Below are 17,026 nucleotides of genomic sequence, written 5' to 3' on the forward strand. Positions count from 1 at the left end.
TCCACAACTCTGCAGATGACAGACCTCGATCAGGGAGGCCAAGAGTCACCACTGCAAGGCAGGACAGGCAGATGGTCCGAAGTCACCTGCGGGATCGATTCCGTCCAGCATCCCGCACTGCGGCAGAAACTCCGGGGCGTGCAAACCCACGGATCTCCAATGATACTGCACGAAGACGACTGCATGACTATGGTCTGACTGCCAGAAGACCATACAGAGGCCCCGTGATGACGGCTGCCCATCGCCGCAACCGACAGAGATGGTGCCAGCAGCATCAGCGGTGGACCTTGGCGCAGTGGAACGAGGTCGCTTTCAGCGATGAGTCAAGGTTCTGTGTGGACAGTCCTGATGGGCGTGAGCGTGTCTGGAGAAGAACTGGCGAGCGATATGCCGATTGTTGCGTGCGTCAGGCCAACAGGTGGGGTGGCCCAAGTGTGATGGTGTGGGCCGCCATATCAGGCCGGTACAGGACGCCACTGGTGGTTGTGGATGGGAATCTTAACGCCCAGCGGTATGTATGTGGATAACATCCTGCGACCTCATCTGCTGCCATTCCTGCTGGACCACCCAGAACTGAGAACCTTTCAGCATGACAACGCTCGTCCCCATGCTGCTCGCTTTACCACTGCATTTCTCCAAGGCGAGAACATCAACACCATGCAGTGGCCTGCGCTCTCCCCTGACCTGAATCCCATAGAGCACCTGTAGGATGAGCTTGGGAGACGCGTAGTTGGCAGGGCCAGGACACGGGCAGAGCTGCTTCAGACATTGAGGACTGAGTGGGACAGAATCCAGCAGCAATCCATCCAAAGACTGGTAGGCAGTATATGCCGACGATGCACTGCCTGTATCCAAAACAATGGTGGCCACACACGCTATTGAAAGGGGACTGACATTGCACCCTGTGTTGTTCTGTACTGTAGAACAAACTGATGAGATGATGTATCTTGGTCAAAAACTTGACATGTCATCAATAAAATGCCAATGTTTCAATTAGCAATTGTTGGTTTGTTTTATTTTGAACTGTTACAATTTTATTACATTTCAAACAAGTGGTAAGTTTCTTTTGCGTTTCAGTATATATTGCATACAGAATCGAGGCTCGTGTAAGAGCGAACACATTGAACATGAAAACATACGCAGACACATAAAACATACAATGAAGGGAGCGGGAGACAAGAGGGGGAGAGAGGGAAGTACACAAGCACAACAACAGAAGAGAACAGGGATGTCGGTAGATCTGTGGAAGGGGGAGGGCTGGGGAGAGGAGAGGGGAGGGGTACACAGTATAAAGCAAATGAACACTTCCAGGAATTTCAGGAAATAAGTTGGGGATTGAAAGAGGCGGATTTGGGGTGTTTTAACGGGGGTAGAAAAGATCAAGGTATTGGATGGGGGGAAGATAAGAGCTGGTGGTGAACAGCTGTTTTGAAGACCTGGAGGGAGGAGAGGGATTGGAGAGAGTGTGAGAGTTTGTTCCCGAGGTGGGAGAAAAGAGGAATGAAAGAGTGAAGGTGAGCAGAGAGTTTTGATTTTGGCAGTTTCACCAGAAGAGGGTTGCTGGCAGATCTTGTGCGTCCTGCGGGAATATTTGGGGGACAGAGCACAGACAGAGCAGGGGGAGTAAGGTAGGAGAGGAGTCGGTAGAAGACAGAAAGACACCAACCTGCCTGCGGTGAGAGAGATAAAAGCCCTCAGAATCAGCTACATCGTGGGAGATTCCAATGATTCTGAATGCTTTGGTTTCAACCACGTGAAGCTGAGCTGGGTGTGAGGCAGGAGCACCAGCCCAGAGGGGAGAGCAGTATTCCATTGAGCTGCGGATGAAAGCCTTGTATGTGGTCAGGAGCTCAGAAGTTCCCAGAAAGGACTTCACACAACGGAGGATGCCCAGTCAGAACCTGGCTTTGGATGCCAGCTTGGAAATGTGGTTTTCCCAGGAAAGATCATGGCAGATAGTGAGACCCAAAATCTTGAGTGAAAGGCTGATCATCTCTACCATCGACTTCTTGTCAGGACATACCACAGATGTAAATATGCCCAAGCAGTCTTTCACAAACTCTCCTTTGCTTTGATAATTTTCATACTCCTCATCTTATTATGCTCTTCATGGTAATCAGAACAGGTCAGCTGACTAGCATGTGGTCTTAGTATGTTATTAATAAAACAAGGTTATTTCATTACATACTAGAACGGCACTCAGTCGAGAGCATACCTCCGCCAGGTGAACACTTTACATTTTGTATCCCAGAGTAGACCAGAAAATCACAATACAGAATCACATTTCATCAAAATCATCTGTCCACAACTTTTTAAGATATCCTGCTGTGTATCATTTTGGCCCTATCTCCCAATGGTGAAGAATCACTTCAAAAAACTTTGACTAGCCGGATCCGAATCCGGATCTTCACCAAAATTGAATAGATTCTTCCTTGTCAGACACACAACCTGTCCACCAGGTTCTGTCCCAATCCATCCATAACTTTTTGAGATATCCTGCTTTTTGTCAAAAAATATTACGTCAAATAATATTTTGCTCACATTTTAAACAATCATGGAGAATTTCAAGTGGAGATAGCCATTATATTTCATGTTGACCCAATGTCATACCACCAAATCACATAAGAGATGCCCTTTTTGTTCTAGATGCTAATTTGGACAAACATCACATTCCTCATTCTACATCAATACCTCATGTTCCTTATTCCTTCGTGCCAAGCGTTGAGTTGATAGCTCTTGGTAGTCCTTTTCCAAAGCAGAAATCCAAGCATTGGCCAGTACCAGCTCCTGATAGTCAGAGTCACGTTGTAGCTCCACTCGAACAAGTTCATTCTCCAGTACCAAAATCTTTCAAATACAAACATGATCTTCAAATTCAAGAAATGTAAAAATAGTGAGGAGAGCACTGATAAATCACAAATTAATTTCTTGAATTAAATTAAAATTAAATTCGTTTATTTGCTCTACTACCAACCTTGCTTTCAAGCTCAAAGGTCTCAGTTTCATGCTGTTCTTTTTGTAGTTTCTCCTGGTCCTGCATCTTACACAATGCTTTGTGAACCTGATGGAAAACATCGATCATGATGTGTTATTTGTTCCCTGATAAAATTACTATTTGCATGCCTAGGTATCTTCAGATTAATGCTCTAGGAAAATGTAGATCACCTAGATGTCACTACAAGTAGATATCAGGTCATGTCAGTCTCTTGACTGCCACTGGTAGCATGTAACACAGTGCTACCTGCCACATTGTCGGGTAGTCGGCGATTAAACTGACTACCGTCACTGTCTTGCCAGTGGGGAGGGTGACTGACACCCTGCCGGACTAAAAACAACACCTGCCAAAGGGCGGATGAGCTCCCATCAGGAGCCAACGGCCATCCAGTAAGGAGATGGTGTCTTCTACAAAACACCCATCCAGTTGGACCGGTTTTTTAGGTAGTAGGTTGTAAACAGCAACCGTCCAGGGTAGTACTACCGTTCTGACTTGGGAGCGTTAAAGTGGTGCCCGGAACCATCTTACACTCTCCATCTCAGGGTTGCTGGTCTTACGTTCTGTCTCACTCAAACTATATCTCATGGCCTAGCTTTAATCTCTCTTTCTTACAAACAAACACCATACACTTTTCATCACCCACTTTTCACCATTCACTTTTAATCATTCACTTTTCTTACTCATTTTCACTCCTCACCTTTACATTCTCTGTCTTTTATTTATCTCTATGCCTGGTGTTGGATTAACGCTTAGAGTGGAGGGCTTGGGATCCCAGGGTCCTGAGTTTGAATCCTGGTCAGCTGTTGAATTAATTAGCAGGTGAGATTTACTCAGCCTGTTATCCTTCTGAGGTTGGTGAAATGAGAACCAGGGTACTGGGCCCTCCCTCAAGGAGGTTGGTGGCAGGATTTGCACTCTGGCCGTCGTAAAAACACCTTATTCCGTAACACACATAGTGGTGTGTGTCGGTATGGTGCTGAGGAGTCGTCCAAGGATGCAGCGACGTGCTGATCCAGCGTACGCTCCCATATACAGTATATGAGGGCCAGTCAATAAGTAACCTTAAAATGGCGATATAAATTCGAGAATGTAATGTGTGTAGTTGAAGACAACATATGTTATATCTATGGGTAATAGTCATGTTTTGCCTGTTTTACATCTGGCAACATTGAGCGTATGACGTAGGTAGAGCAGTTCCAAAATGGCGGCTCCCTTAGAAGCAAGCACCAGGGAGAAGCAACGTTCTACCATCCGTTTCTTGGGAAATGAGGGTGTGAATCCCAGTGAAATCCATCGCAGAATGAAGATGCAATATGGTGACGCATCTTTATCGCTGAAGCAGGTGTACTACTGGGATAGGAAGTTTAAAAGTGGAGGGCCCAGTGTGGCAGATGCTGCTCACTCGGGCCGGCCTTACACAGCCAACACACCAGAAATGGTTGCCGGAGTTGAGCGCGTGCTAAGGGAAAACCGTCGCATTACACTGGATGAAGTGGTCTCCGAATTGAACATTAGCCATGGTTCAGCACACCATATCATTCACAACATGCTGGGGTTCCGCAATGTGTCTGAAAGGTGGGTGCCGAGACAGCTTACACCGGAACTGAATGAACGTTGAGTGGACGCATGTGAAGACCTTCTGCGATGTTACGAAACAGAAGGTGACGCTTTCTTACAGCGCATAGTGACTGGGGATGAAAGCTGAGTCCACTACCTTCAGCCAGAAAGGAAAAGAGCCAGCAAAGAGTGGCACCATTCAACTTCACCAAAGCCCAAAAAATTCCGCACACAGCCACCCGCTGGAAAAATTAAGGTGCTGATGCTCTTCTGGGATAGCTGAGGCCCACTTGTAGAGCATTACATGCCCAGAGCGACCACAGTCACCTGCGGGACATCATACGGTGACCTCCTTAAAAATCATCTGAATCCAGAAATCAGATCAATACATCGTGGACTACCCACTACCGGTGTTTTGCTGCAGCATGACAATGCTCGCCCCCATACTGCCTGCGCTACAGCTGCAACAATCGAGGACCTGCATTTTGAGTGTCTTCCTCATCCACCCTCCTCGCCAGATCTCACCCCTTCGGATTACCACATCTTTGGGCCACTTAGAGGTGCTTTGTGGAACCACTTTCCTATCCGATGAAGAGGTCCAAGAGGCGGTGCACGAATGGCTACACAAGCAGACAAAATAAAAAAAATTCTAGAGGAATCCAGGCCTTAGTAAAGTGCTGGGAAAAGTGTATTGCACGCATTGGAGATTATGTTGAAAAATAACAGTTGTTACACACGTACATGCAATAAAGAAGCTGTGAAAAATATTTTAAGGTTACTTATTTGGAAAATGGATTATTTCCCATTGATTGGGAAACGGAAATTGAAATGCCCAAATTAGACATTATTTTGGAAGAAAATGCCCAAATTGATTTGAATAAAAATGAGTTCTTATTGGCTCACATATTTAGATGCTTATAGAGTGAGTTAAGCTGACAAGTGGCATCCATGCTTTCCTGTTGTCAAGGACATCCTCTACCTTAATTAGAACTCTTCATTCTGAGAACGTATGAGGTATCCTCATTTGTTCTTTATATTCCTGTAGAGTATATTTGTTCTTCTCATATTTCATCCTTATCTTTGCAATCCATAAATTCCAATCATTCAAAAATCCACCTTATTCCTTTCTTCTTCACTTTGCAAAAGCTTTGAGGACACATCATTGTGTGAGCTTTTAAGCTGCCCCAGCTGCTCCTGGACATCAACAAGTTCTTCATGTAATTGCATATTCTTCCTCTGAAGGTCCTCCTGAACAAGGAAACGGAGACGGAGCTTCATTCATTTCTTTTTCTGGGATATCAAAATTACCTCCACATTTACTGCTGTTCTGCACTTGACAATATACTTTCAAATAGTATTATCATTACCTGCTGCTACACTACCAAAAGCAAATAAATAGCATTGCAAAGTGGGCGTAACCCCTCAGCCCATGCATTGTGGAAACCAATTTCAAGATGGCTGCCGTGGCGGCCAAATTGAAAATGGCAGCACACCCATGAACCTTCCTCTACTCAACCCCAACACACACTGCAAAAATGGATTTAATCGGACAAGCCGTTTTGCTCGAAATTGACGGAAACCAATTTCAAGATGGCTGCCGTGGCGGCCATATTGAAAATCGCAGCGCGCCCATTTTCGAAAGGCACCTTCCTCTACCAAACCCCAACACACACTGCAAACATGGATTTAATTGGACAAGCCGTTCTGTTCAAAATTGACGGAAACCAATTTCAAGATGGCTACCGTGGCGGCCATATTGAAAATCTCAGCGCCCCCATTTTGGAAAGGAACCTTCCTCTACTCAACCCCAACACACTGCAAAAACGGATTTAATCGGACAAGCCGTTCTCCTTGAAATTGACAGAAACCAAAAGTTGACGGACGCTCGGACGCCCGCCCGGACGCCCGGAAAACGCCTGTGACGACAATACCCCTTAGCCCAATTTGGGCTGAGGGGTGAAAAGCAAATGAAAGGAGAGCAAAGGTAAGGATGAGCAAGATCATTGTATAATAGAAAAATAAACACAAAACTAAAAGAAGCATGCCCTGGAGAATAGAAGATAATTGGTCACAAGTCAAATTTGTGTGTGTGTGTTTTTGTTTTGGGGGTGGGGGTTTTGAGGGGAGGAGTACTATCCATTTTCAGTATTCAGCTTCAAGATCTGTTCATGCATCATGGAACACTTCTGAGTTATCCTGGGATTCATGGTGGATTATGCATCAATCTGTTGACCTGAAATCCATGAAATACAGGTAAATGGTAATTACTGTATATTCAGTAATCTTGCAATCCCTGCAATCAGGACAGTACTCATAGGTCTATATTCCCAAAATTCCCCGCACATCAAAAGCCATTTAGCTTTTGTTAATACGGACATACACAAAAGCGTTAATATGCATCTATACAGATATTATCATGCACTCGACATTGCATCACACACACACACACACACACACACACACACACACACACACACACACACACACACACACACACACACACACACACACACACACACACACACAATGGCAGCGAGGTGGAGGCGGCATGACTTGTTGCCTCCCTCTCGCCTGGAACAGAAAGGACCAAAGGTTGCGTCAAATACTCGTACATTCGTTTTGAAAGCAGTGAAGGCCAAGCAGAAAACGGAAGCTTCGATAGGACGTGATGTGCATGAGGTGCACAGTATCATGCCATCCAACATGAATTTGTGACGCGGCCTGGCCCTGCATCTTAGTGGGACTTATTGACCCTGTGCTGCCAGGAGAGAAGGCCCGGCCTTTGGCGGAATTGCTCTTGCAAAGTTCCGACCGTTTGGGACTAGAGAGACCAGGTTTTGTGGGATAGAAGACTGCGCTAAATACAACAACTTCAATGGGAGTGAGAACCAACCAGAGGACAGCAGCTTTGATGAGGTAGAGGCATGTGCATGTGACACTGGAGTCACTCTGATCGACATGTGTTTGTGACGTGGCCTGGCCTTGAGGCTTGTTGGATTTTGCCAACCCCATCATGCTGAGAACGAAAACACAAGCTTTGGCAACTCACTTTTTGCCATGTTCCACCCTCATTAGACCGAGTTCCGTGAAATCCAGGACCGTGCTGAATACAAAGACTTCAATGGGAGCAAAAACGGAGTTGGGGGCGGCACCTTTGATGGGACAGAGGGCTGCACGAGGGGGCAAGGTGGGGGGATGGAGGGGGAAGGGGCACCAAGAGTTGGGTTGATCAACGTGTTTGAGGCAAGGCCTGGCGCCCTGGCCTTGCCTTGCGGCTTGTTCGGTTATGCTGACTATCCCATCAAGGGAGGATGAGACCGAGAAGGAAGAGACCAAGTACGGGCATACACGGGTCATAACCCGAAGGCCATACAGGAGGTCACGCGGATCTACATTGTCGCCACTTCAGGGACGGAAGGGATATTGGACCACGGATAAGGAGATGGCCTGGTCCATGAGGCATAGTTCTTTGCTGGGCTGAAGATGGATGCTTAGGACCAGGGAAGGTTCAGTTCAGTTAGAGACTCCTCGAGGCAAGTGGAGATGACAACTGGGGGTGGCGGCATGTACGCCCGCACGCATACATGAATCATGATTTACAGATCCACATGCACAATTGTGATTTATACTCATATTACACAGAGTGGCCACAAAGTTCCCATGCATAAAAGTTCCTCTGTTACTTATTTATTATATTTGTTTTCCAGGTACGGCTTCAGCATGATGGACACCAGTGAGTACACAATAGAAGAGAGACTGATTACTTGTGTTTGGGTTCATGACCGCGCACGAGAAGGAGCAAGTTTTGACGACATAAGGACAAGATTTTCGCAGAGGTGCGATAAACCAGCTCCTACGTGCAACACGATGCAGGCATGGGAGAGGAAGGCTTTTTCAATAGGGTGTGTCCTTGATTTGACTTGATTTAGAGCAAGGCTCTTCTGCACCATTTCCCACCATTAAATCAAGACGAAGATTTTTTTTATCGGATGAGTGTTATTTACCTCAGTAATCGATCCAGGAATGTCTATTTTTGGTGCAAATAAAATCCTCATTTTTATGCAGGAAATTGAACAGCATCCTCCTCATGTCATGATGTGGGCAGAAATTTCAGAAGATCACTTGATAGGCCATATTTTTTTGGTACAAGTGTCAATCATACTGCTTATTTGAACATGCCTCAGACTTCATTCCACAACTGTGTGAGAGAGGTCTCGAGGCAACAGCTACCCTGCAACAAGATGGTGCACCAGCACATTATGCTCTCGCAGTTAGACAATATCTCGACGAAGAATTCAGTGGACGATGGATTGGATGTGGATCTGAGATAGTGTGGCCTCCTCAAAGTCTGGAATTAACAACATATGACAACTCGCTTTGGGGCATTGTGAAAGAGGAAATTTCTCATCTCCCCCTAACAACAGTTAAAAACCTAAAAACAGCAGTCAGGGGCTGCTTTTATGACCTCCAACCCTCAACATGGAAGAAGATGTCCAGAAGAACATGGAGAAAAATTCAAAGTTGTGCGGAGAATGGAGGGGAGCGTACAGATAAATTCTAACTGCGTGCATAGGGATTTTGTGGCCACTCTGTACATATAAATACAAACACATTGTTATGTCGGGTGGGGTAGCAATATGTAGAGCCAGATAGATCCGTGTCGGTAACGTGCTTCATCTGTCGCGGTAAGGAATCCACCTGTAATAAGTTTCATGTGTAGGTGTTTTGTCAGGTAAGAGTATACTTGTGAGCATACCAGGATGTTCGAGTGGTAAGTAGAGTTAGGGATTAAAGATTCAAGCCCCTGTATGTCTCACCTGGTCAGCCAAACCTTTGTCCCTTTTGGCACTGCACACCTTTAGACACTTAGTTAGGATCTCCTTAGTGCAACATTAAATTCCCTTCCCTGACAATGACTTCAGAAGGAACAGGCTAAGAAACCATGCCAGGACACCGCCGATGATGGCCGCCGCCGCTACACCTCCGGCAGCCTAGGAACATCGAGTAGCACGAGCTATTACCACACTACGGGCCTGTGATTTGTCAGCAAGCTATGCGTGAACCTCCAGCCAACGAGTGCGGGAGGCGCGAAGCTGGAAGGTTCGGTGGAAGTCGCTGGTTGATAGTGCGCCAAGGCTGACGTCACCGGCTAGGTTATATTAGCGCGCGCCGAACGACATTTTAAAAAGAGGGAGAGAGAGAGAGCATTTTAGAGAGAGGGAAAGAGAGAGAGCGAAGTTGGATTTGCGCTTGGCTTGGCGCAGCAGCAAACTTGGATACGCAGTTGGTCTGGAGAATCTCTCGCGGTTCGTGCTCTCTTCTGTCTTGGTGCTTGGACATTTTATCTTGTCTCTTCTTCGTCTTGCGCAGCCCGAGTTGATCTGAGATATAGCCCGAGTGGAATTCGCTTGTTTTCTTGCACGTTCACTTCGGGAGAGCTGACTGGGACGTGGCAGGCCGATCGTGTGGAAAGATCGACCTCGCTTGGAGCCGCTAGCCTGCGTTGGACGCGCGGTGCTTTTCCTGCTGTGGGACCTCGAGGTGCTTGGAGCGGTGCTTGTGCTTGGAGCGGTGCTTGTGCTTGGAGCGGTGCTCGGTGCTTTGGAGCTTGGTGCACGGACCTCGTGGGAGGCTTGGAGCGGGGCCTGGTGGGCGCGAGCAGGGCCGTGTTACACTGCAAGACGGCAAGACCAGATAAGACTGCACACTACATTACCCATTTCCCCCAAACATAATGAACGTTTTCTTTTGGTGATTCTTATCCCTCGTCTTGTTTCTGAAGTCGGTGTGTGGGATCCCAAATTAGTTACTTTTATTTCATTGCCGTCGTGTTTCATTGTTTCGGGTTCCGTTAATAAATCTTTATTTTTGTACATTTGAAATCCTGTTTATCGAGTGCATTAATTTCCCTGCAGCTGCCGTCGTTTCACCAGAAGGTAAGCGCTTTTACCACAGCTCCCATTTTTCCTTCCTCCTCTCGCGTTTGATAGTGAAATCCGTGTTTGGTCGTTGCCTCCGAATAAACCATTTAGGCCTATCCGCGACCTTCTGGTGTTAACCGGGAGTCACACGACAATATTGATGTGTGATCATGAATACATGAATACATATTATATAAACATATTGACAGGTGATCATACACATATTATACATGACATATTATACACTTGCAAAAGTACCCGGCGTTGCTGAGTAAAACGGAGTCGCTTCCTGAAGAGAATATGAAGATGGGGGGGGGGGGGGAGGAGAGGAGCGAGGGAGAGGGGGGCGGGAGAGAGGAGGGATGGGGAGGGGAAGAGAGGGGAAGAGAGGGGGAGGGAAGGGGGGAGAGAGGAGGGGAGGGGAAAAGAAAGGGGAGGGGAAGGGAGAAGTGAAAGGAGGAGGGGAGAGGAGAGGGGGGGGGAATGGGGAGAGAGAGTGAGGAGGGAGGTTGGAGGGGTGAGAGAGAGAAAGGAGGGAGGAGAGAAGGGAGGATGGAGGGGGAAATGGGGAGAGAGGAGTGAGGGGGGTGAGGAGAGGTGGGGGAGTGGGGAGGGGAGGAGCAGGGAGGAGAGAGAGAAGGGAAGAAGGGTGGAGCGAGGAGGTGGGGGGAAGCGGGATGGGGTTACGGGGAGAGTGACGCCTGTGTCTGATCAAACTCCGAAAGGGAGGGGGAGCGAGGAGAAGGGTGGGAGCGAGAGGTGTGTTGAAGGAGGGAAGGAGGGAACACTTTATTAGGAGGGAAGAGTGAAGAGGAGACAGAGATACAGAGAGGGGGGGGGGGGGAGGGGGTAGACAAGGTGAGGGGGAGAGAGGGGGTTTGCAAAGAGAATGATATGCAATGAGAATGATATGTTATGATGGACAGAAACTCTTAACCTGAGCTAGATGAAAAAAATTAAGCTGCGGAATTGAGCTTAGAAGCACGGAGGTATATAATAAACCTGGAGAGCCAATGACGGCTGTCGGCTGAAGCTAGCGGAAGTTGCTTGGCGGCCATATTGGGAAGCCGATTGTGTCTGCGTCCGTGTTTGATCTCACAATCAGCTGATCTCACAATTTCTGATTCATTTTGGATGCTTACCGACTGTAAGGAGTCTTATTTGTGAACGCGCTGTTTCAAAATGCCACAGTGTGTTGCATTTGACTGCACAAATACCTCAGGGAAGGCCTCCACATGCACATTTCACAAGTAAGTGACAAACCGCGATCGCGGGTGTTCTGCTTTTTCAGTTTTTGGCGTGGTCACGGTGGTGGGGCTAGGCAATTAAGTTTCAATGAAGTTTCAATGAAGTTTGAACACTGTGTTTGAATTTGATGATGTTAGACCACGCGCAGGGTGTGCAATACGACACAGATCTCAAATATAACTGTATTGTGTATTCACTAGGGCTATGTGAGTATGTCAGACTGATGTCTGATTGACTCATTCATTGATTCAGATTGAAGTATCGAGATTGACTCGTCAGCTCGTGATCATTGTCAAGTGATTTAATTTGTGATGAGCTTAAATTAATTGTCCAGTCTACTACTGTCAGGGTTTCCATGCCCTCCTGTGTCACTCGTGAGCAGAAAGAGCAAATGGGGGTTACTTGTGGAAGGTACGAAAGTCCGACACATGGCAAACATTAGCAGATGAAGTTGTATTTAACTATACATATGAAACTCAAAATATTATTTTGATATGGAGTCGTTTTGACTCGGATGTTTTGACTGCCCTCTGAGGTTTTGACCCGCAACCACATTTTGTGACCACAATGTATTTTGTTTCAAGGTTTCCAAAGGATAAGGACTTGTGCTCTCGATGGACATCTGCCCTGAGAAGGGAGTCCTTCTACCCCACCCCAGGCACCACAGTTCTGTGCAGTGATCACTTCAATGAGAGTGACTTCGACAGGACTGGTCAAACCGTCCGACTGAAGCCGAAGTCCGTCCCCAGCTGTTTCAACTTCCCAGCACATTTAAAGAAGGTAAACTATGCTATGTTGGTATTCCACCTATGTTAGGTTGGTATTCCCCATACAGTGGTGCCCACTTAAAGTCATACCGCTTATTTGAATATCCCGTCTATAGTCCTAGAATAGTGAAATCCAAAACCAGTTCCTATATAAACTATAGTGAATCTTCCCATGTAATGTCATAGAATAATGTCATATCCCACTTAATTTCATAGTCAAATTGCTCACAATTGATTCCAAGCATAGTTATTTCCCAATTATTATCATACCTTCCTGTGGCCTCGCTCATTAACTCTGCCATCTGGCTAGGCGGCAGTCATGCATGGCTGATTATCACACCTACAAGTCACAAGACTGAATTCATTCTCTGCATACATTGATCCCACAGAAAACATCGTTTCCATTCTCAGGGCCGCCGCCATTTTGAATCCTGCCCATTGGAATATCCCGGATATTGCCATAATTTCATCCTGCACAGGGGGTATGATAATAAGCGGGCTCCACTGTATTATGTTGGTATTCCACCTATGTTATGATAGTAACCCATCACATGCCATGTCTGCTGCTTCATATGCAGCTCCTAAGACATAGTTTTATGGAGAACAACTCAGTTGCTTTTTAAAAAAATTAGAGCTGAGCCGAATCCCATTTTGTACACTTTCTTGGCATTTCCCCCCCGAAGCTTTGTTGTAATAATATTTAACAAAATGTTTAGTATTTGAAACAATGTTACAATACGTCCAACGCAGTCACATCTATTTCTAATTAGAACCCCAATCTAATGAACGAAGCTTCTAAGCATTCGGCTCAGCCCTAAAAACAACTTAATGAGTATTAATGGTTCACCTTTTCTTTTCTTTCCAAATAGGTTACAGTTTTGAGGAAAGCGCCAGTGGCCAGGTCTGTCATCCAAGAAGATACACCAGAACCTCAAGCCACTACTCAAGATCCTGAACCTGAGGCGGGACCCTCATTTCAGACCACAGATCACTCCTACTCCGTCACAAGTCCACTGGTATTGAAGCACAAGCTCGATGAAGCAGTCCACAAGCTGGACAACTTTCGAAAAAAATTAAAAGTGAGTCAGCAACACAACAGAAGGTTAGCCAGAAAAGTGGAGTCCCTGAATACCATCGTGGAAGACCTGAGGGAGAATGGGATGGTCACCGACAATTGTATTGAAATGCTCAACACAACATTCTCTGGTGTGTCAAAAGCTATTGTGATCAGAATGCTGAAGAACAAAGGCAGCGGCACTTCATTTATTCACCTTCATGAGTTCACCAACACTTCATGTAAATATTTAAACTGTAAAAGATGTGTTGCATGAGATGTCTATATCTCCGCTCCATTATTCATGTAACAATTACCATGTCCTGCTGAACGTTCCATTGCAACATGTAAGTCTTGTATGTTATGAATAGCAAAAACTTCCGAAACCCAAGAATTGTGTGGGTTAACTACATGACAGCGTTTCATGTCATTTATGTGACTGACTCACTGTTGATGTGTTGCTGACCCATGTCAGTGTAGAATAAACTCTGGTTATCATTATATCTGCGTGGTTTCTAACATCTCGGTAATAGAAACATACACATCTTAGTTACAATATAATGACTGAATTAAGTAACATCATATAACATGACAACACATCAGATCTTTATATTGAGGAATATTATTGAACAAGCCAAAGAATGGCAAACGACGATGTACCTCAATTTTATAGATTTCTAGAAAGCTTTCGACTCCTTGCCCAGAGAAAGTCTGGGTCATAATGAAGAAATACAGCATACCTGGAAAATTAGTGAACCTTGTAAAAGCCCTTTACCAAGACTTTCAATGTGCGGTCGTCGACCAAGGTGAAACAACAGAATGGTTCAACGTGAAGACAGGAGTTAAACAGGGGTGTAACATGTCAGGATTCTTATTCCTACTAGTGGGTGATTGGGTCATGAGAAGAACGATAAAGAACACCGAGCGGTAATTTTGGGCACTTTTTTTTCAAACAAGCTCTAAACCATTGGATTCCCCAGGAAAAATGCGTCTAGAATCAACTTCAAACTTAATGAACACCATTTCCTTAAAGAACGGGATTCTGAGCCCGAATATCAGTTCAAATATTAGTATTCTATATTAATTAAATAGTCGGCGGTCCTAAAATTCGCTCCAGCTGCATCATCAGTGCGCCACGCCTTTGCTTTGACAGGCTTTGTTTACAAAACAATCGGCTTCCCAATATGGCCGCCAGACTATTTCCGGTGGCTTCACGGCGGCTAATGCTGCGAGGTGGCCAATTGGCTCTCCAGGTTTATTATATACCTCCGTGCTTAGAAGCAGCTCTGACTGCTAAAATGCGTTAATGTGTTCTCCGGGTGTCTACGGACGTCTCCGGGTAGACAGCACAGATGAAGTACATCAAACACAAAAACGGCAACCACAAAGGATTTACCTCTAAATAGTCTTCTATAAATGTGAAAATCAAGCAGCAAATAAGTGAAATGTAGAAACCACTGAGAGCAGACAAAATGTCGACTTTACACTTGTAATGATATAGCTCGACATGGCGGACGTTTGATTTGAGTTCCAAACACGTTTGATATATATTTTTTAATAACTATATTTTTATAGGTATATTAATATAACTATGTGGTGCTGTGCACACACAATTCGTTTGCCAAGAAGGTAGGCCACAACGCGTTGTACAAACTGAAACACTCTATTAACAGCTCGCACGTAAGCACTGGGCGAGTGGGCGGGCAGCGGGCTCGACTTTGGAGCCCGCATATATGTTCCGAGGCCACGCCTTGCCCCCGGGCGTGGCCGGTCGGCCGAAAGGCGGGGCATGTATCTCAGTTCCACCCTGCGCCTCGTGACGCCTTTGCTCCGGGCGTGGCCCGAGCTGCGCTTCCACGCCCGGATACTCGCGCCACCCACTGGTGCACGGAATTATTGCCCAATGACATTGTGTCCGCCACAACTATCTACTAATATAATGAAAGTATATCGCACAAAAATGTTAGTCAATAAAAAAATGGGTACATAAAAACAAAAAGGGAGCTCTGTCTACTGTAACGCCATGGCTTGCAAAAGCAGCCTGAATAGTGTTCACCAAGTGGTGGTTCACCTCGTTACTCACAATCAAAAAGGGTGTTATAACACACCCAAACTTCCCTAGCCTTGTGACTAATTAATTAAGTACGCAGGTATTTCTCACTTCATTTGTAGAACCCTCACCAAGCGGCATAAGCACTCCAGCAAGCACTCCAACAAAATGGGTGATAAGGAACGGCTGGCTTGGCAAGTGATAGCAAGCTGATTGCTACTGGTTGAAATGGCCGAAAATGTTTGGGACACCACCTCTTTAATACTTCAAAATAAACGTAATCTGGGTCGATCATCTAGAGGGAATTTTAAAAACAGATCGCAGGTACAGTGGAGTGACACCCTATCCCATGGAAGTATGAATCAAGTTAAAAATTACTAAGTTAAATTAAAAAAAAACTAACGCCAGATGGAGAATGACAGCCTCGCTTAAATAAATGAATATAGACACTGAGTTATAAGAATCGCAAAAATGGTAAATTCTGTCAGGTTTAACCCCACATTTGGACATTTATTTAGTCTACAGGATCCAATCCTCATATCTGAATCCAGATTTTGATGATATGCTTCAATTATGTAATGATAATAATCGATCGTGTTTCCAAGGAAAGGCACATTTGAATAGGCTGAAACAAAATGGCGGCTGAAGAACCCAGCGAGTGGCAGTGAACTGACCAAGATGGCGGGCCACTATATTGGGAAGGCTTTTTCGGGTTTTTTCTTATGAGCACCTCGTTAATCATCTTCAAAAAGGGTGTTATAACACACAGTCTAGGACCTGGCTAAGATATGTCTGCATAGAATTTCGGAGAGGATAACTCAACTGTTATAGGCTAATATGATCCCAAGGAACAACCTGGGATGTGTGCCAAAATCTCTATCTGGGGCGAAAAGCCCAAAAATGACCACGCCCTTTTAAAAATGACCACGCCCTTTTTCATAGGAAGTGCTACTTCCGACATAGCTGTATCTTCTAAACCGTTGGAGCTACAGATTTTCTGAGGTGCTTAAAATGTTCAGAATGGCCATGTTTAGGGGGTCATATAGAAGAGCGAAAAATTTCCAATTTGGTTTTCTATGAGAAAATGACTAAAAAGCGTTTGGTCAACTTATTATCATACAACTACCTACATACTGGAATTTCCATATAATATTAAAGAAAGCGAGCATTTGATTAATATAAAGAAATTGTATTTTCAATCATACTATTATCAATGGAATGTCAACTTAAAATGAAAAATAAAAAACAAAACTTATTACTTTAGTAGGCAGCAGTATCTAGAGGGCTTAATGTTTCAAAGATCAGCAGGGAAATTGCCCAACAGCCAACAATACAACTTTTAACACCACAATAGTCCTGTTTATGTGTCACATAAACCAGGGTCGGGTACAGGAACATGAAGAGTAACACAACAGAGTCCAGATATGAGGATGA

At 45.3% G+C, this 17,026-nt stretch overlaps 2 protein-coding genes across 2 annotated transcripts in view; one reads left to right on the forward strand and one right to left on the reverse strand.

The window, feature by feature from the left end:
• Window positions 1-17,026, reverse strand: part of CCDC78 (coiled-coil domain containing 78) — a 99,917-nt gene that overhangs the window by 79,199 nt on the left and 3,692 nt on the right. The window contains exons 2-4 of the mRNA XM_068105368.2: window positions 5,669-5,800; window positions 2,975-3,061; window positions 2,692-2,847 (exon numbers count right to left, since the gene is read on the reverse strand). Of these exons, the coding sequence (XP_067961469.2) occupies window positions 2,692-2,847; window positions 2,975-3,061; window positions 5,669-5,800 (375 nt within the window). The remainder of the gene's footprint in view (window positions 1-2,691; window positions 2,848-2,974; window positions 3,062-5,668; window positions 5,801-17,026) is intronic.
• On the forward strand, window positions 11,465-14,043 carry LOC137417361 (THAP domain-containing protein 2-like). The gene is made up of 3 exons (XM_078776187.1): window positions 11,465-11,723; window positions 12,306-12,501; window positions 13,358-14,043. Exons 1-3 carry the CDS (start codon window positions 11,656-11,658, stop codon window positions 13,817-13,819), a joined length of 726 nt encoding a protein of 241 aa, XP_078632313.1. The 5' UTR covers window positions 11,465-11,655; the 3' UTR covers window positions 13,820-14,043.

The sequence above is a fragment of the Myxine glutinosa genome, chromosome 1, assembly GCF_964187855.1.
Source record: "Myxine glutinosa chromosome 1, kmMyxGlut1.1, whole genome shotgun sequence".
In the NCBI taxonomy this organism is placed as follows: Eukaryota; Metazoa; Chordata; class Myxini; order Myxiniformes; family Myxinidae; genus Myxine; species Myxine glutinosa.

Bases quoted from the DNA above. Each gene is read 5' to 3' on its own strand.
- LOC137417361 (XM_078776187.1), top strand. From the start codon at position 11,656: ATGCCACAGTGTGTTGCATTTGACTGCACAAATACCTCAGGGAAGGCC. The intron at 11,724-12,305 runs GTAAGTGACAAA...TTTTGTTTCAAG, and splicing joins TCCACATGCACATTTCACAA to GTTTCCAAAGGATAAGGACT. The intron at 12,502-13,357 runs GTAAACTATGCT...CTTTCCAAATAG, and splicing joins TCCCAGCACATTTAAAGAAG to GTTACAGTTTTGAGGAAAGC.